At 53.3% G+C, this 15813-nt stretch overlaps 1 protein-coding gene across 1 annotated transcript; it reads right to left on the bottom strand.

Moving 5' to 3' along the window:
* Positions 1–3271: 3271 nt before the first annotated feature.
* On the bottom strand, positions 3272–14068 carry LOC135999846 (olfactory receptor 14J1-like; the record flags this gene model as incomplete). The annotated part of the gene is made up of 3 exons (XM_065653418.1): positions 3272–3396; positions 5715–5799; positions 13607–14068. Coding segments are annotated over 3 exons (672 nt in total), but the record flags the coding sequence as incomplete, so codon positions are not given.
* Between the last annotated feature and the right edge of the window lie 1745 nt (positions 14069–15813).

Below are 15813 nucleotides of genomic sequence, written 5' to 3'. Positions count from 1 at the left end.
AGGTATCTGCCTGGGACTGGCAGTTATCACACAAGACTGATAGAGCCCTGTTGCTTCCATCATGTACATCTGGTCTCCAACACTTGTACGCTTAATTAGATAAGTTTCAAGGGTGTAGTGAAGGAGGAAGGTACAGAAAGAGCACTTAGAAGAAGTGATAGGAGAATTCTCCCATTGATACTGATGCAGAGTGTCCCCTGAGGAGGTGTGGACAGGAAGGAGCAGCAGTCTGCCTGAGGTCCATCACTGTATGGAGAACCTGCTCCTCACCTCCCCAACCCCACCATGTCTCTCTGTACTCTTGACTGTGTTAGTGGAAAATATTCATCCATATGACACATGTAAGGTTTAGATCCCTCCCAGAGATCTCCTCATCTCCCCAGTTAGCTCAGAAAGAGACAAACACACACACACAAATGGGTCTGGGATGGACTATTCTTGAGCTTGAACATCACAGAATCATAGAATATCTCGAGTTAGAAGATCCCCATAAGGATCAATGAGTCCAGCTCCCCGCTGCTCGCACAACCACATAACACTAAACCACAAGACAAAGAGCATCGTCCAGACACTCCTTGACCTCTGACAGGCTGGGAGCCGTGACCACTTCCCTGGGGAGCCTGTTCCAGTGACCGACCACCCTCCAGTGAAGAACTTCCTCCTAATGTCCAGTCTGAACATCCCCTGACGCAGCCTCATTCCATTTCCACCTGTCCTGTTCTCACTGGTCACCCGAGACAGGACATTGGCCCCTCACCTCTGCTGCCTCTCTGAGGAAGGTGCAGACTGTGATGAGGGCTGTCCTGCTTTTCGTTAAAACAAGACTAATTGTCTTTTAGTGAATTTTCCTTTCAGCTTAAGCTCTTCTAATTAACTGCATATTTCTGCAGTTGGATGCATGTTTTTCAAACACGGTCTGCTCCAGAGCCGACAACGGCCAATATTGACAGTTTTACTGAGCTAACAGTAGGGCTGCTATGCAGAAAAGGCCTAGGACTAGATCTTATTGCTATAGCAGCCAACATCGCTGGTGAACCTCTTATGTCCCATAAGTGAGGGTGTTGTATTTGCAGGGAGGGGTGGACAGAACAAGTGATGCCAATTGAAAACCGAGTTGTTCCATGCCATCCACGTCATGCACAGTTTAATGCTGGGAGATCACAAGGGTCTCAGGCTCTTGGTCCATGGCCAGCATCTCAAGAGGAGCCTGCCCGTTGTCCTGCCTGCAACCCTGATCCTGGTTCCAGTCCTTGCATCCCTGAATCCAGTTCCTGTGCACTGCCGAGTCCAGTCCAGGACTTCCTGATGTCTTCCCTGCAGCCTCTGCTGTGACACCAGCCCCTGTGACAGCATTTTGGCTACTCTGGGCAATACAATATAGGTTTTGTATATTTTGCCTTATTTGTCTCATTATTAGTATTACGAGGAAAGTTTTAATTTTTGTCTTGTTTTGTTTTATAAATCTATCCAAATTGTAAGTCTTTCTCCCTTTTCCTCCTTTTCCCTTTCCTTAGTGGGGAAGGGAGTGTGGTCAAGAGAGAACATCAGCCACACTTTATTGTTGCCACTGTGCTCGGTGCTGGTGAGGCCGCAGCTTGAATCCTGTGTTCAGTTTTGGGCCCCTCATCAGAAGAAGGACATTGAGGCACTAGAGAGAGTGCAGAGGAGGCGACAAAGCTGCTGAGGGGCCGGAGCACAAGTGTGATGAGGAGCGGCTGAGGGAAGTGGTGGGTTCAGCCTGGAGAACAGGAGGCTGAGGGGAGACCTAATCACTGTCTACAACTGCCTGAAAGGAGGTTGGAGCATGGAGGGTGTTGGTCTCTTCTCCCAAGGAGCAAGTGAGAGGACAAGAGGAAATGGCCTCAAGTTGTGCCAGGGGAGGTTTAGACTGGAGGTCATTAGGGACATGGGTTAGTACTAGAGTTGGGTTATGTTTGGACTCCATGAACCTGATGGTCTCTTCCAACCAAAGCGATCCTATGATTCTATGGAGAGATGATCTGAAGGCAGGTCGGCAGCAGACCCTGAGGCTGTGCCGGGGGTGGGCACATCTGGCTCCTCCCAGCAGGATTTTGGAAAGTCCCTTCCCAGCTGTGAGCGCCAGGCCAAGGGCACGGGGCAGAAACAGCCCCCACCCCTGAGGGCCCTGGCCCCCAACTGGCCTCTGTCCACAAACTACTCAAACTGCTGAACAGGCTCTGCCTCGACCTGAATGATCTTCAGTTTTAGGAAAATGCCAAACAAACTTGTCCTTCTGGATGAGGATGGAGCAGGTTCAGGTCCAGGACCAGGGCTGCTGCAGGAGCAGGTGTCTCCAGCACAGACAGGCTGGGGGGGACCTGTCGACCTCAGCACCCCTGGGCCCCACCATGGCCCAGTTCAGCAGCCCTGGGCCCGAGGGCTCAGCCCAGGGACAGCCCCACAACCAGGGTCAGAGCTGTTCCTGCTGTTGCCCCGAGGGTCACCAGCCCCAGTCAGCCCTGGGCCAGAGTGCAGGTGTCTGAGCTGGGCTGAGGTGGAAGGGGCTGGAAAACAGCTCATCGGGAGGAGGTGATGGAAGAAGGTGCAGCGTGTGTGTGGCAGCGGGGATGAACTGACACCCTCAGTTTGGTATCTGGATCAGTGCTGGGCTTGCACATGGACTAAGCCCCAGCTCAGAGCACAAATTGCTGTTGCCAGCCCTGGGTGCCAAGCGCTGTTGCTGCTCTCTCCTCCCTGGTGCCACCCAAGCGCACGACTGCCCTGCCTGCTCCTGCCTTGGGGTTGGGAAACTCGGGGTCAAAAGGAAAGACAGACTCGTGTGGTTATGGGATCTCTGAAGTGTCCTGGGATTGCTTTGCTAATCACTCTGTAACTGTTCCTGAGCTATTAATTCGATTATAGGCACAGAGAGGCAAATGAGGCATGAACCAACTTTCCAGTTAAGGTTTCCTTCTTAGAAAAAAACAGACTTCCATTTTCTCATCGGCAACACACTGAAAGATGGATGCTGAAGCAGCATCTGCCTCTTGTGAAAACAGGTAACAACGGATGGTTCCATTGATCCTTAGTTGCTTCCTGCACAGGAAAACTCTCCATTAATTTAATCTTTGGTGTACAGGCGGGGCCTTGCTGATGTTCCTGTGGAGGCAGCAAGCATGCGGATGTCAGGCTTTCTGCAGATTTGTGACTGAGTTTTCCTGTTTTCCCTAATAAGGAAAATCTTGCTGTGGACTCCTGAAGTCTCCCATAAGCTGATGGGTTGAGAGAAGGACGGGGAGCTGCAGTTAGCTCAGGGAGGACCAGTCAGCATCACAGGCAAAGCAGACTGGAACTCGACTTGGTGAACATTAATGGAATTTACTGATAGATGAAACTGGCCCCTCTCCCCCGTCTTTGGGCGGATCACCGTGCACCCTGAACCGATACAGGCAGGTGTGGTCCGGGTGGCCCCAGTTGCTCAGCACTTGCAGCTGGATGTAATTCACGACCCCAGGGAGCTCGTTCTGAAACGACAAGAAGAAAGGAGTCGCCTTTTCCTCTCTGGTACGTGACCACTGACAGAAGTGCCGCAGCGACGGCCTCGTTCAACAGCTTCCTTCCAGCTGCCCCGCGAGGGCTTTGGACCTGTCGTGGTCAAGATGTTCTTGTCCTGCTCTACCTCGTTGGGCCATGAGAACTAGTAAAGGAAGAAGCAGCACCCAGATGCCTCAGCAAATACAATGGAAAGGTCTTGCCTGCTTTGGGGCACAGGCTTTCACAGTCAGAAGACCCAGTGGTGGTGTCAGGAAAACAGCTCATTGCCTTCTCTAGAAAGCCAAGGAAACAGAATGGCCTCCCTGTCACTGCTCACTGCCAGCACCAACAGAATCCTCAGGAAGCCCAGTATTTCTGGTCTTTAACTGGCAGAGCAGCAGTCGTGCATCCTACGGGATGTGGCCTCTTGTGTGCACTTGGGGTCCAGACAGTCAAGCCGATTGTAGTTTCAACTGTGGCGCTTCTAAGTGCTGAAGTTTAAACCCAAAATGAAAGAGAAGAAGAGCGGCAGTCCAGCCATTTGCCACCAGGAAGTTAAATCAGAAGAAAGGCCAGCGTGGCACACGTTCAAGGACAGGGCTGCCTGTAGCCCTTTTGCAGGGAAGCCTCTCCCCATCCAGCCCCATTTCTCCTCCTCTCCTACAGTTCTCCCCCTCTTTGTCCCCATACGTTCAGCTGGAAGGTCTGACTGGGATTCAGCGCTGCCAGGAAGGTGAACTGTCCCAGGAACGTTCCCTGCTCGTCGTGTTCTTCCTTGAAGCCCTACAGAAGGACAGGGGTGGAGAAAACAAGAGCGTCTGGTGCACCATGGCAAGACTGAACTTCAGTCGGTGAAGTACAGCGTTATTTCGGCTACGTAGTCCAAGGACCATGAGCAGAAGGAAAAGACGAGAAGCTGAGGATCACAAATGCCACTGGCATTGGAAGCCAAGAAGGTCTAGGACCATGCACTGTCCCGCTCCTTTTCCCTATGGCTCCTGGAGTAGCCTCTTGCCCCAGAAGCTTCCTTTAGAGTGGTTCATTGAATAAAAGAGGAATACTATGGAAAGGGAGCGACTCGAAGGAGCCTGTTTCTTCTGAGAGCCAGGAGGAACCTTCAGGCCACTCCACTCTTAGACCCATCTTCACCCCCTGCTTAGAAATGCTGTGCAAGCCCCTGCCCCCCACTCCAGAGAAATCACTTACGTAGACAGCAAAGTCCTTTGGAGCTCCGGAGACACTTTCTCCATGGAATGCTGTCCCCGACACATGGTCCATGGTGACTGCTCTGGGAATCACTGGCACAAATATCTTGATGAAGACCTGTCCTTGACTTCCTGGGAAGGGCCAGCAGTTTCCAGGATGATTTTCTGGCTGAACAAAGAAGAAGAAACTACATTGACATGGAGAAGGTTGCCCTGGCCCTCTCCCAGAGCTCTGCAGGCACCTCTGCCCTTCTCCTTCTGTGCCGTGCTGACAGTTTGCACAGTGACTGGGCAGACACAGACTGCAGGAGCAGCCTGGCCTGGTAGAAGCTCCCACCGAGAACCTGGGGCACTCTGGGACAGGAAATACTCAGCAGGGAGACACAGGAGGAGAGCAGGTCCATGCGAGAAGGAGGCAGGAGAAGAAGCTTCGAGGAGCAAAGACGGGGGGAAAGGCAACTCTAGAGCAGCGTGTGTGGTTCATTCTCTGACCTCTGTTTTACTGCTTCTTGGTGCTCCTACCTCAAGAACAAGCTCAGGGGACCTCATGTAATCCATCACCGGCATGGAGTACAGGAAGACTTTGGCTTTGTCATTCCGGAGGGATGGAGAAGTCCTTGAATGAATGACAGCAGCCCCTGGAAATTCAAACATGAGCAGAATCATCAGGCAGTGTTGGGAGCAATATTGCACTGTTGACTTGAAAAAGCTTCTCAGCTGGCATCCATGTCCTACAGTGGGTTCCCCTCTTTCTTACTGGAATGACCCCTCTAGAACACACAGCAGGGAGTCCTGGGGCTGTGCAAAAAGACAAGAACGTGAACCAGGCTTTCTGTGCTTCCCATGGGGTCTGGCCCATTACAGGCTCTGTCAGTGGGGGCACTTGTTAGGGCACAAGGTGACCCTTGACTTCTCGCCCCTTCTCTCCTACCCCTGGGCACGTTCCAATGCCCATCTTGTCAATCTGGACAGGAAGCGCTTTGGAACTGGTTTGTTTGTACAGTGTCACGGTACCTGCTGATTTCAGGGCGTAATCAGGCATTGGGACCTGCATTTCCTCCAACTTCTCCAGGGCTTCATTGATGATCTCCTGAACCGCCTGGGAAGGAACACAAAGGAGAGCGCCTGTTGGAAGGAAAAGGAAGGGGGCAAGCAGCTCCCCTGCAAGGCCAGCCAAGGTGCATGGAGACAAGGCCCATATCAGATGGAAGGAACACCCAAATTGCCTGGAAGCCTCCCAGGTTTGCTCTGCTGTGCTTGACGGGATCAGAAAGGGGGGGCTGCTCACTCCAGTGCTCTGAATGCTGGAGCTGCGGGAAGGGGCTTTTCCCATGGAGAGGCCCCAGGACACGCAGCACGGACAGACAAGGAAGCGTGGCCATGACAGCACTTGTTCCAGCAGCACCAGCCTGTTGGCTGTGACAGGGAATGGAGTAGGATACGTGCCGGAGGGAGGATAAAACCCCTGAGTCGATCCTTCTGCCTTGTGCCCTTACCCGTCCGGTAAAGCCTGGGAGCCTTCCCTGCTTCACGCCTTCATGGAGAGCCCGCTCAGCCACATCCTTTGCGCTCCAGCGCAGACTATAAAGCTGTTCCTGGAGCTTTCTGAGCTGGTCTGGCAGGGATTGGGTTTCGATCAGGTCTCCTAATTCCGCTGCAGTGCTCCAGAGCGATAATGCTCCAAGTCGTCCCACATGGAAAACACCTGTCAGACGCACACCAGAGCTTAGAACTTGGTCTAAGGCTGGGTTGTGCCTCGGGCTGCCCTCTCCCCTTTCTGTGTCTCTCCCCAGCGTCATTGTTGTCTCTCCTCAGCGCCATTGTTGTCTCTCCTCTTATTGTCTTTGACAGTGGCCATCATGGCGTACGGGCTCCGCAAGAGATGGGCGTTCCCTGCCCTGGACTGTGCTCCTTGTCCTGCAGAAGATTTTCATCCCCCTGGGGCAGGAGAGCTCAGCCACAGCCTCTCCCTCGGCTGAAGAGAACTGGCTTAGCCCTCCTGGGGATGGCAAGTCACCCCTTCCTCACCCCCACACCCGTCCCGCTGGAGCAGGGACTGGCACAGCTCTGTCGGGGACTTTCTGCTCTCAGCTGAGCTCCTCTGGTCACAGCGGGGGAAGCGGACCAGGGCAGGATGGAGCCTCAAGCACATCCTAAAGCACCGTCCTCAGGTCGGAGCTCTGCAGAGACTCACCGAGAGAGAACAGGCCCAGAAGCAGCACCAGGATTGTTGCCTTTACTGCCTTCATCTTCCTGCAGAGCAACAAGGAGGAAAAGGCTGGTGAAGCTGGCGGTTCCCGTGCAGATCAGCAGCAGACTGGAGAGCAGCAGCAGGGACTGCAGCCCTTGAGCCTGGCGTTCCTGGCGTGTGCGTTGGCTTGGTCCTGCAGCAGCTCGAGTCACTGCTGGGGTTGTCACCAGCTGCACTAGTGGGGGATTTGTCATGGCAGCAATTGTTTTGTTAGGGACAAAGGGCTCAAGATTGACTCTGGACTAAGAGCAGGAGTTGCAACAAGAGCTGTGGCCACACTTCCCGTCTGTTGGGCTGGACAGGTATTCTTTGGAAATGGAAGGCACATGACGAATGCTGTTTCTCCTGCCCACCACCCGATGGGCACTTGTGCTGATCCTCTTTTCCACCCTCTCAAGAGAAGGTTCAGCCTGTGCCCCTACGGCAGGCTGTATCGGGGCCACTGCTTGGGACTCCCTCCATGCGATCCAAAATAGACCTGTCCCTCATTCTGCAGAGATCAAAGGCTTTCTGGTCCTTGCCCCTGTGGTCATGAAGTGGCTGAAAGGCGGCTGCTGCCTTCCACCAGCTCCAGAGCGAGCTCTCAGGCTGCCCTCGTGTTCCTCTCCTGTCCACCCTCCACCCACCCCAGCTGATGAGGTTGAAAACACACCTGGGCAAAGGGGAGGAAGATTTTTTAACATACCCGTTCAGATCTTCAGCCTTTTCCGTCTGTCTCTTGGTACCTGCTGAGGTGCAGGTAACAAGCATCTGACTCGCTCACGAGTGAACCAAAAGCTCTGCGATCTCAGTTCCCTCAAGATCGAGAGTGACAAAGGCTCAGGGAGACCCCTGCTTTTATACCCTGCTGTGCCGACCTCAGCGCTGATGCTGCTTTGTGACATCAGCGGCAGTGGGTGATGTCACAATGGAAGAGGCTGCGCCACGTTGGGAGGCAAAGTCCAACCTGACAGGAGCGGGTTTTGCAGTCCTCTCTGCAAGGGCAGAAATCCTTCGCCATAGAAAGATTGGAAAGGTACAGGAACATGTTACTCTCAGAAAACAGACTCTGTCAACCACTCTTCCTCTTGCTTACTGAAGTTCAGATGGTGTGAGAAAAAAAAAAACACCACAAAAAAGCAAGATTCTTGTTCTTATTTTATGGAGCCCATTATATCAGCCACTCAACATTAAGTCCAACTCCAGTCTGAACCTCAGAATAAGAAATGCCATCTTAAAATTTCCAGGAAATGGAAGGGCTTTGAAGTGGCAAGACCAGAAAACATTCATGAAAACAGCACCATGCAAGTCCACAGCCCTGATCACAGACCACCTGCCCCGTTACCTAAGGCAATGATGTTCTCAGCTGATTTGCAGCCACTGACATCTGGAAAACAGCACAAGGTCTCTTGTTCTTTCCCGCCAAGCACACAGGTTGACACTGGAGCTGGTAAGAAAAACATCCACAGTCAGTCTGGTTTCATTGGAGGACATCAGGACAAGTTCAGTTCACATTCACAAGGAATCACAGTAGGTCCCACCAGTCCCTGCAGACCCCGACACGGCTCCTGTGCAGGGTCCCGAGGAGCAGTGAGTGCAGAACAAGAAACCTTCCCTCAAAAGAAGGCCCCCAGCCGGCTCTTTCCCCAAGCTGCACAGAGCAGCAGCTGAGAACAACCTCTGCCACAACTACACCCGGCTCTGCCGTCTGCAGGAGGAGACCAGCTCCTAAATGATCCCCAGCCCTACAGACACAGATCTTCCCCAGGGCAGTGCTCAGCAAATACCAGAGCACAGCGACACCTGGTCATTCAGTTGAAGCTGCTGGGGATAAGGACAGAGGACTAGAAAGAGACAAATCAGACAAGAGAGAAGATAGAGGAGCCCAGGGAGAAAGAAACACACAGGGAAAAGGCTGGAGACATGGAGAGATCAGGACAAATAGGGACGAGGAGCCATGACAAGAGAGGGAGGAAGAAAAGGAGGGTGGAGGAGCAGGACAGAGGGACAAGGGGATGGGAAGGAGAAGAAGGAAAGTTGGGTAGAGAAAGACAGGGACAGGGAGGGGGATGTACAGATGGAGAAAAGGAAGGAGAGAGAGCAGAACAAAGGGACTGAGAAAGAAAGGGAAGGTAAGATGGGGATGAAGAGACTGACAAAGGGAGAAAACCCACAGTGAGCTGGAGGAAGAGGAAAGGAGGGCTGAGAAGCAGCAAAGAGGAAGAGACAAAGAGTAAAAGGCAGAGCCAGCTGGACAGGGATCGATTGCCAGAAGCAATGGGACAGGCAGCGGGGCAAGAATAAAGAGAGAAAAGATGGGGACAGGCAGCAGGACAGAGGGACAGTGAGAGGATAAAAGGGGCAGGGAACAGGATATACATGGAGAAACAATCAGCAGGAACAGGGAGAAAGACAGAAGAGAAAAAAAGAGATGAAGAGGGACATGGGAGAGGAAGAGAAAGTAAGAAGGAAAGGGAGCAGGACAAGGATGTTCAGAGAAACAGAAAGACAGGGAGCAGGACAGGGCAACACAGACAGAGAAAAAATGGAGGCAGCACAAAGGGAAAGACAAAAAGAAGAGACAGGCAGCAGGGCACGGATAGAGGTAAAAAGGCCTGGGCTGGGCAGCAGGGCAGAGATGGAGACCAAAAAGCAGCTTTGGGCTGCAGGACAGAGACGGAGTGAGAAATGAAAGTGACAGGGAGCAGGAGAGAGTGACAGAGAGAGTGGAAAAACTACAGAGGGAGCAGGACAGCAAAACAGAGCGGGGGACAGACAGGGAGAAGGGCAGAGAAACAGAGAGGGAATGAGAGGAGCAGGGAGCAGGACAGAGAGCTGGAGCAGGAAGGGAAAATGAGATGGGCAGCAGAACAAAGGGAAGGAGAGACAAAGACAGGGGCAGGGAGCAGGACAAAGGGGTGGAAGAAGAAAAAGTAGTAATGGTTCAGGACTGAGATGAAAAAACAAATTAAAAATACACCGGGACTGGGATGGAGTGACAGAGAAAGGGCAAAGGAACAGGGGGCGGGACAGCACTGAAGGAATAAACAACTGTGGTGGGCAGTGGGACAGAGAGATGGAGAGAGGAAAAACAGAGCAAGAGAGAGAGGAAAGAAGGGGCAGCAGCTGGACGGGGGGATACAGTGAGAAAAGATGGGACCGGGAACAGAACAGAAAGGAAAGAAAAAAAAGGACAAAAAGACAGCAAGAGGGGAAAATGCACAATCAAGCAATCAGGTCAAGAAGCCGACACCGGGGGGGCAGCAGCTGGGGAGAAACCGGGGACACCAGAGACCCTGATGAAGACTCTCAAGTACCAAGGATGGACTTCAGCAAAGTTATGGTGGGGTTATGGAAATAATTTATGTTTGATGCATTAACGAAGCGGGAGAAACAAATGAATATGCAATAGGTGTATGTAAGAAATACCAAGAAGTGAGAATCACACACACGCTCGATCAGAGGAGCAATGTTCCGAGTGTCCGGCGCTGTAACAAAAGTGCTGCTTTTACCACTTCCCAAACCGTGTTAAAGAACCTTTTTGCCGACTTTTCGGTACCATTTCCCCCCGCCCAGGAGAACAAGGCCAGAGCAGCCCACGCACACCTGAGCCAGATGCAGCAACAACATCCCCAGGGCCCCACTTGCAGGAAAAAGGGCCCCAGGGCTGGGCCGGGGGCTGCTCAGCCTTGGGGCAGCTCCACGGGCGCCACAGCAAAGCTCAGCCTGGCCGCCCGCAGAGCCGCCGCCTCCTCAGCCTGGGCTGCACCGCCATTGGGCGGGAGGGCTGTCAGTCTCCTCCCCTGAGGTGATCCTGGATCTGATTGGCTGCCTTAGGGGTCACTCCCCCCACAGTGCCCGCCCTGCCCTGAGGTAATGTTTCCTGTGATTGGCCAGCTGGGATTTCTCGTTTCCCCCCCTACCAAGTGATGGGTCAGACCACTTGTCAATCATCCATGTGCTGCACTCCCGCCAGCTGTGATTGGTGCAGCCAGCACGGCCCGCCCCTGAACGCTGCCCAGCTCGGTCAGCTCTCGCCACCTTTCCTGCAGGCCTCAAAGCTGGATTGGCTGGTTACCTATCAATCACATGACTTGCCCCGCCTCCTCAAATGCCATTGGCTGTCCTGGGTCCCCTGACTCCCCAGAGACTTCCGGTTGGTTGTTGCCAGGCAACGAGCTCCACCCAAACATGAAACTGTGGGCCCTGATCAGAGGCCGTGGGTGATAAAAGACACGTTGGGACCCCGAACATGAGGATTTGGGCCCCAAGAAGGAGGCTCTGGGCACTTAGAAGGACGGGCGGATGCTACAGGTGGCGCTTTGGGCCCTGAACACGAGGGGACCCTCTTGGTTCCCACCCGAGCTGGGTTTGGTGCCCGTGACCCCACGGAACAGACACCTGTGCTGTCCGGAGTGGCCGCGGAACAGACGGAGCCCAAAGCCACGGACTCCATGAGCTCAACGGGGAGCTGTGACATTTCATGGACGTTTCACAGGGCGGCCCATGGGCTGAGGGCAACTGTGTGTGTGTGACATCAAAGGGTGGGCAGGGGAGCGGTGGTTGGTGAGGACGTGTTGGATCGTGTGGGACCTGAGCCTGACGCCCATGGGGTGGAACAAGGGCTGGAGAAAGGACCGTCGTGTTGAACCCCAGCCGGTAACTGAGCCCCACGCAGCCGCTCGCTCCATCCCCGCAGCGGGACAGGGAAGAGAAACGGAAAGGTAACAGTAGAGAACACTTGTGGGTTGAGATAAAAAGAGTTTAGTAATTGTAATAAAAAAAAAAATTAAAAATGAAATTAAAGCAATTGAAATTAAAATATGCAATATTAAAAATTATACCTATGATAATGAAAAAGAAAATACCAAACAGAAACCTAAAAAAGCCATAGAATCATAGAATTTCCTGAGCTGGAAGGACCCACAGGATCGTCAGGTCCAACTCCTGTCCCTGCACAGGACAACCCCACAGTTCACACCGTGTGTCTGAGGACGTTGTCCAGTCTCTTCTTGAACACTGTCAGGTTGGGGCCGTGACACCTCCCTGGGGAGCCTGTTCCAGTGTCCAGCACCCTCTGAGTGAAGAACCTTTTCCTCATGTCCAACTGACCCTCCCCCAGCACTTCTTCCTGCCATTCCCTCAGGTTCTGTCATTGGTCACTAAGTAGAAGAGTTTGGTTCCTGCCCCTCCAGCTCCTCTTGTGAGGAAGATGTAGACCACCAAGAGATCTCAGTCTCCTCCAGGCTGAACAAACCCAGTGACTTCAGCTGCTCCTCATGTGCCATCCCCTCCAAACCCTTCCCCAACTTCGTAGCCTCTTCTGGACACTCTCCAGCAGCTTTATCTCCTTTTGATCCTCTGTCCCCAGCCCTGCACACAGTGAATGCTCCAGGTGAGGCCGCCCCAGCGCAGAGCAGAGCGGGACAATCCCCTCCCTGCCCGGCTGGCCGTGCTGTGCTGGATGCACCAGGACACGGGTCCCTCTTGGCTCCAGGGACACTGGTGGCTCATGTTCAACTTGCCGTTGACCAGAACCCCCGGATCCCTCTCCGCAGAGCTGCTCTCCAGCATCTCGTCCCCCAGTCTGTCTTTAGAGCCAGGGTTGCCGTGTCCCAGGTGCAAAATGGTACCTCCAGAATATCTGACAGCATTTGTGCTTACTTGGGTTCATCTCGCCTCATGTACATGACATTCATTCTCACATCTCATTTGTACAATGCAAACATGGACTTCTGACCTACTCATTCAGTGTCTTTCCATGGAGGGAGAAAGAACCTCTCTGAGCTGGGGTGAGAGGCCAGTGCTGGAGATGGAGGTTGTGAGGGATTGGTCCTTGATGATTGGGGCAGATTGCATTGGGGGTCCAGTGCACACGGGCACAGCCCAGACCCTGCTCTGCTGGTCCTGCAGGTCTCTGGCAGGAGGCCTGGCTGTGAGAGGACACTGCTGAGTGCCCAGCCCTGCACACACACACTGTTCAGCTGTGCCCTGGTGTTTTGATCTTCAGGCCACTTTCTCAGAATTTCCTTGAGAAAAAGTTTGAATGAAGACCTAGGCCTTTCACCTTTCTCGTGGAAAGGCTGTTCTGAGGCCAGCTCTGTCACAGCAGTGCCCATTGCCTGTCCCTGCCTGCGCTTACAGGACTCACACACAGCAGGACGGTGACCAGGCTGCCAGAGCACTCAGGCCTTGCACCAACACAAGGGATGAGAAGGAGAGTGTGGGAGTGGAACAAGAACAGCTCTGGAAGGCCAAGCGCTGCTGCTCCCTGGCAGGGCTGCCAGGCTGGAATCTTTTCCCCTCCACCCATGCACAGGAACTGTCCCTGCAGCTCCAAACACAACTTGGTGAAAGGATCTCAGTAAAAACTAGAGTCTGTGAGGCCTTTTAATTTGTTTAAACACAGATACAGCAAAGCTTCTCTTTTACACAGCCCCTCAGTAAACAAAGAAGACAGTGAATTGGAAAGGGGATGACAATATTATCAAGTGAAAAACCACAAGCGGCAACATAAAATACAGAAAACGGGCTGGGCTTGCAACAATTTACACTGTAACTGTTATGCAGAAGATGATGGGCAGTTTACTGCTTCAGAAAATAATCCAGTCATCAGTTTCCTCAGGGCATCCTTGAGCTCCTGGTTCCTCATGCTGTAGATGAGGGGGTTCACTGCTGGAGGCACCAAAGAGTACAGAACTGACACCACCAGATCCAGGGATGGGGAAGAGATGGAGGGGGGCTTCAGGTAGGCAAATGCACCAGTGCTGACAAACAGGGAGACCACGGCCAGGTGAGGGAGGCACATGGAAAAGGCTTTGTGCCGTCCCTGCTCAGAGGGGATCCTCAGCATGGCCCTGAAGATCTGCACATAGGACAGCACGATGAAAATGAAACACAGAAATGCTACTAATCTACTAACCGCAAGAAGCCCAAGTTCCCTGAGGTAGGCATCTGAGCAGGAGAGCCTGAGGATCTGGGGGATTTCACAGAAGAACTGGTCCAGGGCATTGCCCTTGCAGAGCGGCAGTGAAAAGGTACTGACCGTGTGCAGCAAAGAATAGAGAAACCCAGTGGCCCAGGCAGCTGCTGCCATGTGGACACAAGCTCTGCTGCCCAGGAGGGTCCCGTAGTGCAGGGGTTTGCAGATGGCAACGTAGCGGTCATAGGACATGACTGTGAGAAGAAAATACTCTGTTGAAATGGAAAAGACAAACAAAAATAGCTGTGCAACACATCCTGTGTAGGAGATGGCCCTGGTGTCCCACAGAGAGTTGGCCATGGACTTGGGGACAGTGGTGGAGATGGAGCCCAGGTCGAGGAGGGCGAGGTTGAGCAGGAAGAAGTACATGGGGGTGTGGAGGTGCTGGTCACAGGCTATGGTGGTGATGATGAGGCCATTGCCCAGGAGGGCAGGCAGGTAGATGCCCAGGAAGAGCCAGAAGTGCAAGAGCTGCAGCTCCCGTGTCTCTGCGAATGCCAGGAGGAGGAACTGGGTGATGGAGCTGCCATTGGACATTTGCTTTTCCTGAGCATGGGGCAGTGTCATGAGAAAAAAAAAAAAAAAGACAGTGAGAAGCCAGGGGAAAGTCCTCTGACAATAATCAAACCAACTCCCATAGACCCTCCCCTGTTACACACAGACACCCTTTTCTTTTTCTAGGAGAACTTTCTTCAGCACTGTGGCTGGAGCCCTGCTTGGTGCTGGCCAAATGTGCAACCAAAAGCAGGGCTTCTGCCCACGGGCTCTCGCTAAGTCAGCCCAGCTCTGCTGAAGTGCAGTCAGGGAACGGTGGGGACTGTCCTGGTTTTGCTAACATAGAAGGGCTGTCAGCACTTGCTTTCTCAGTGATAAATAACAGATGGTGAATGAAGCTTAGGAGTTCCAGGCTTTTTACACGTCCCCCCATGGTCCCTGCAGAGTTTTGTTGGGTGTCATAAACCCTCAGCATTTCTACTGTGCTCAGGGAGAACAGAGCGAGTCCTGCAAAGCAAGAGAACGTGTGTGGCTTAGTGCAGAGTGAGGGCAACTGCTCTGTCCCTCTGTCTTGCTCCCAGCTGCCCTGGGCTGGCACCTTTCTGAGATGGAGGCTGATCACACTGCCATGTTACCCTGAAAAGCCACCAGGCACTGCTGAGAGCAGAAGGATGCACCTCAGGCCACAACATGACTAACCCTTTCCCAAGGTCTCAGTACCCCACATTTACTCCAGAACACACATGGCTCATTCCCCAGCCCCACAGACTGCATTGCCCACACCCCACAGGGCAGAGGAAAGCTGGGACACGTGTTCCCATGGACACACCTGCAGGAAAGGACCCACAAGATCAGGCTGTGACTGCAGCTGAAACTCCCATCCCCAGAGAGCCTGACAGCAAGAACAAGATCACAACAACAGTGACCCAGAGCAGTGGAGCAAGAAGGAAAATACGGTGAGGGTGGGTGTGAGAGAGGCCAGGGCAGAGGCAGCCGGGCACTCAGACAGCGTCACCCTTCCCCAGCTGTGCAGCCACCTCCCACACACCAACGTTGCCGGGCAGCTGCTCTCAGCCCCTGTGCTCTGCAGAGGGAACTGGAGCTCTGGCTGCACAGGAGCTGGTTCATGCCTTGGAGCCCCCGACCCTGAGGGCAGAGGCTTTGCTGGGTGGGAGAGGAGGTGAGGGGGCTGCTCACAGGAGGGATCTGCACTGTGGGGGATCACAGGGAGTTTTCTGTGTTTTGCCTCCTATAGCAATTCCGGGTTTAGTTTCCTCTCATTTTTGATCATTTCCCTGCTGCCTAGAAATTCTCCCCCCTGCGAGGTGTTGCCATGTGTCATGTCTTTTCCCTGTCAGGGCTCACATACTCCATCCCACCCTCTGTGCCCTCACCCTGGCTCTACA

This window comes from Caloenas nicobarica, chromosome 30, assembly GCF_036013445.1.
Source record: "Caloenas nicobarica isolate bCalNic1 chromosome 30, bCalNic1.hap1, whole genome shotgun sequence".
Taxonomy (NCBI): domain Eukaryota; kingdom Metazoa; phylum Chordata; class Aves; order Columbiformes; family Columbidae; genus Caloenas; species Caloenas nicobarica.
The sequence above is the reverse complement of the archived record's forward strand: the minus strand, read 5'-3'. Positions and strand labels throughout refer to the sequence as shown.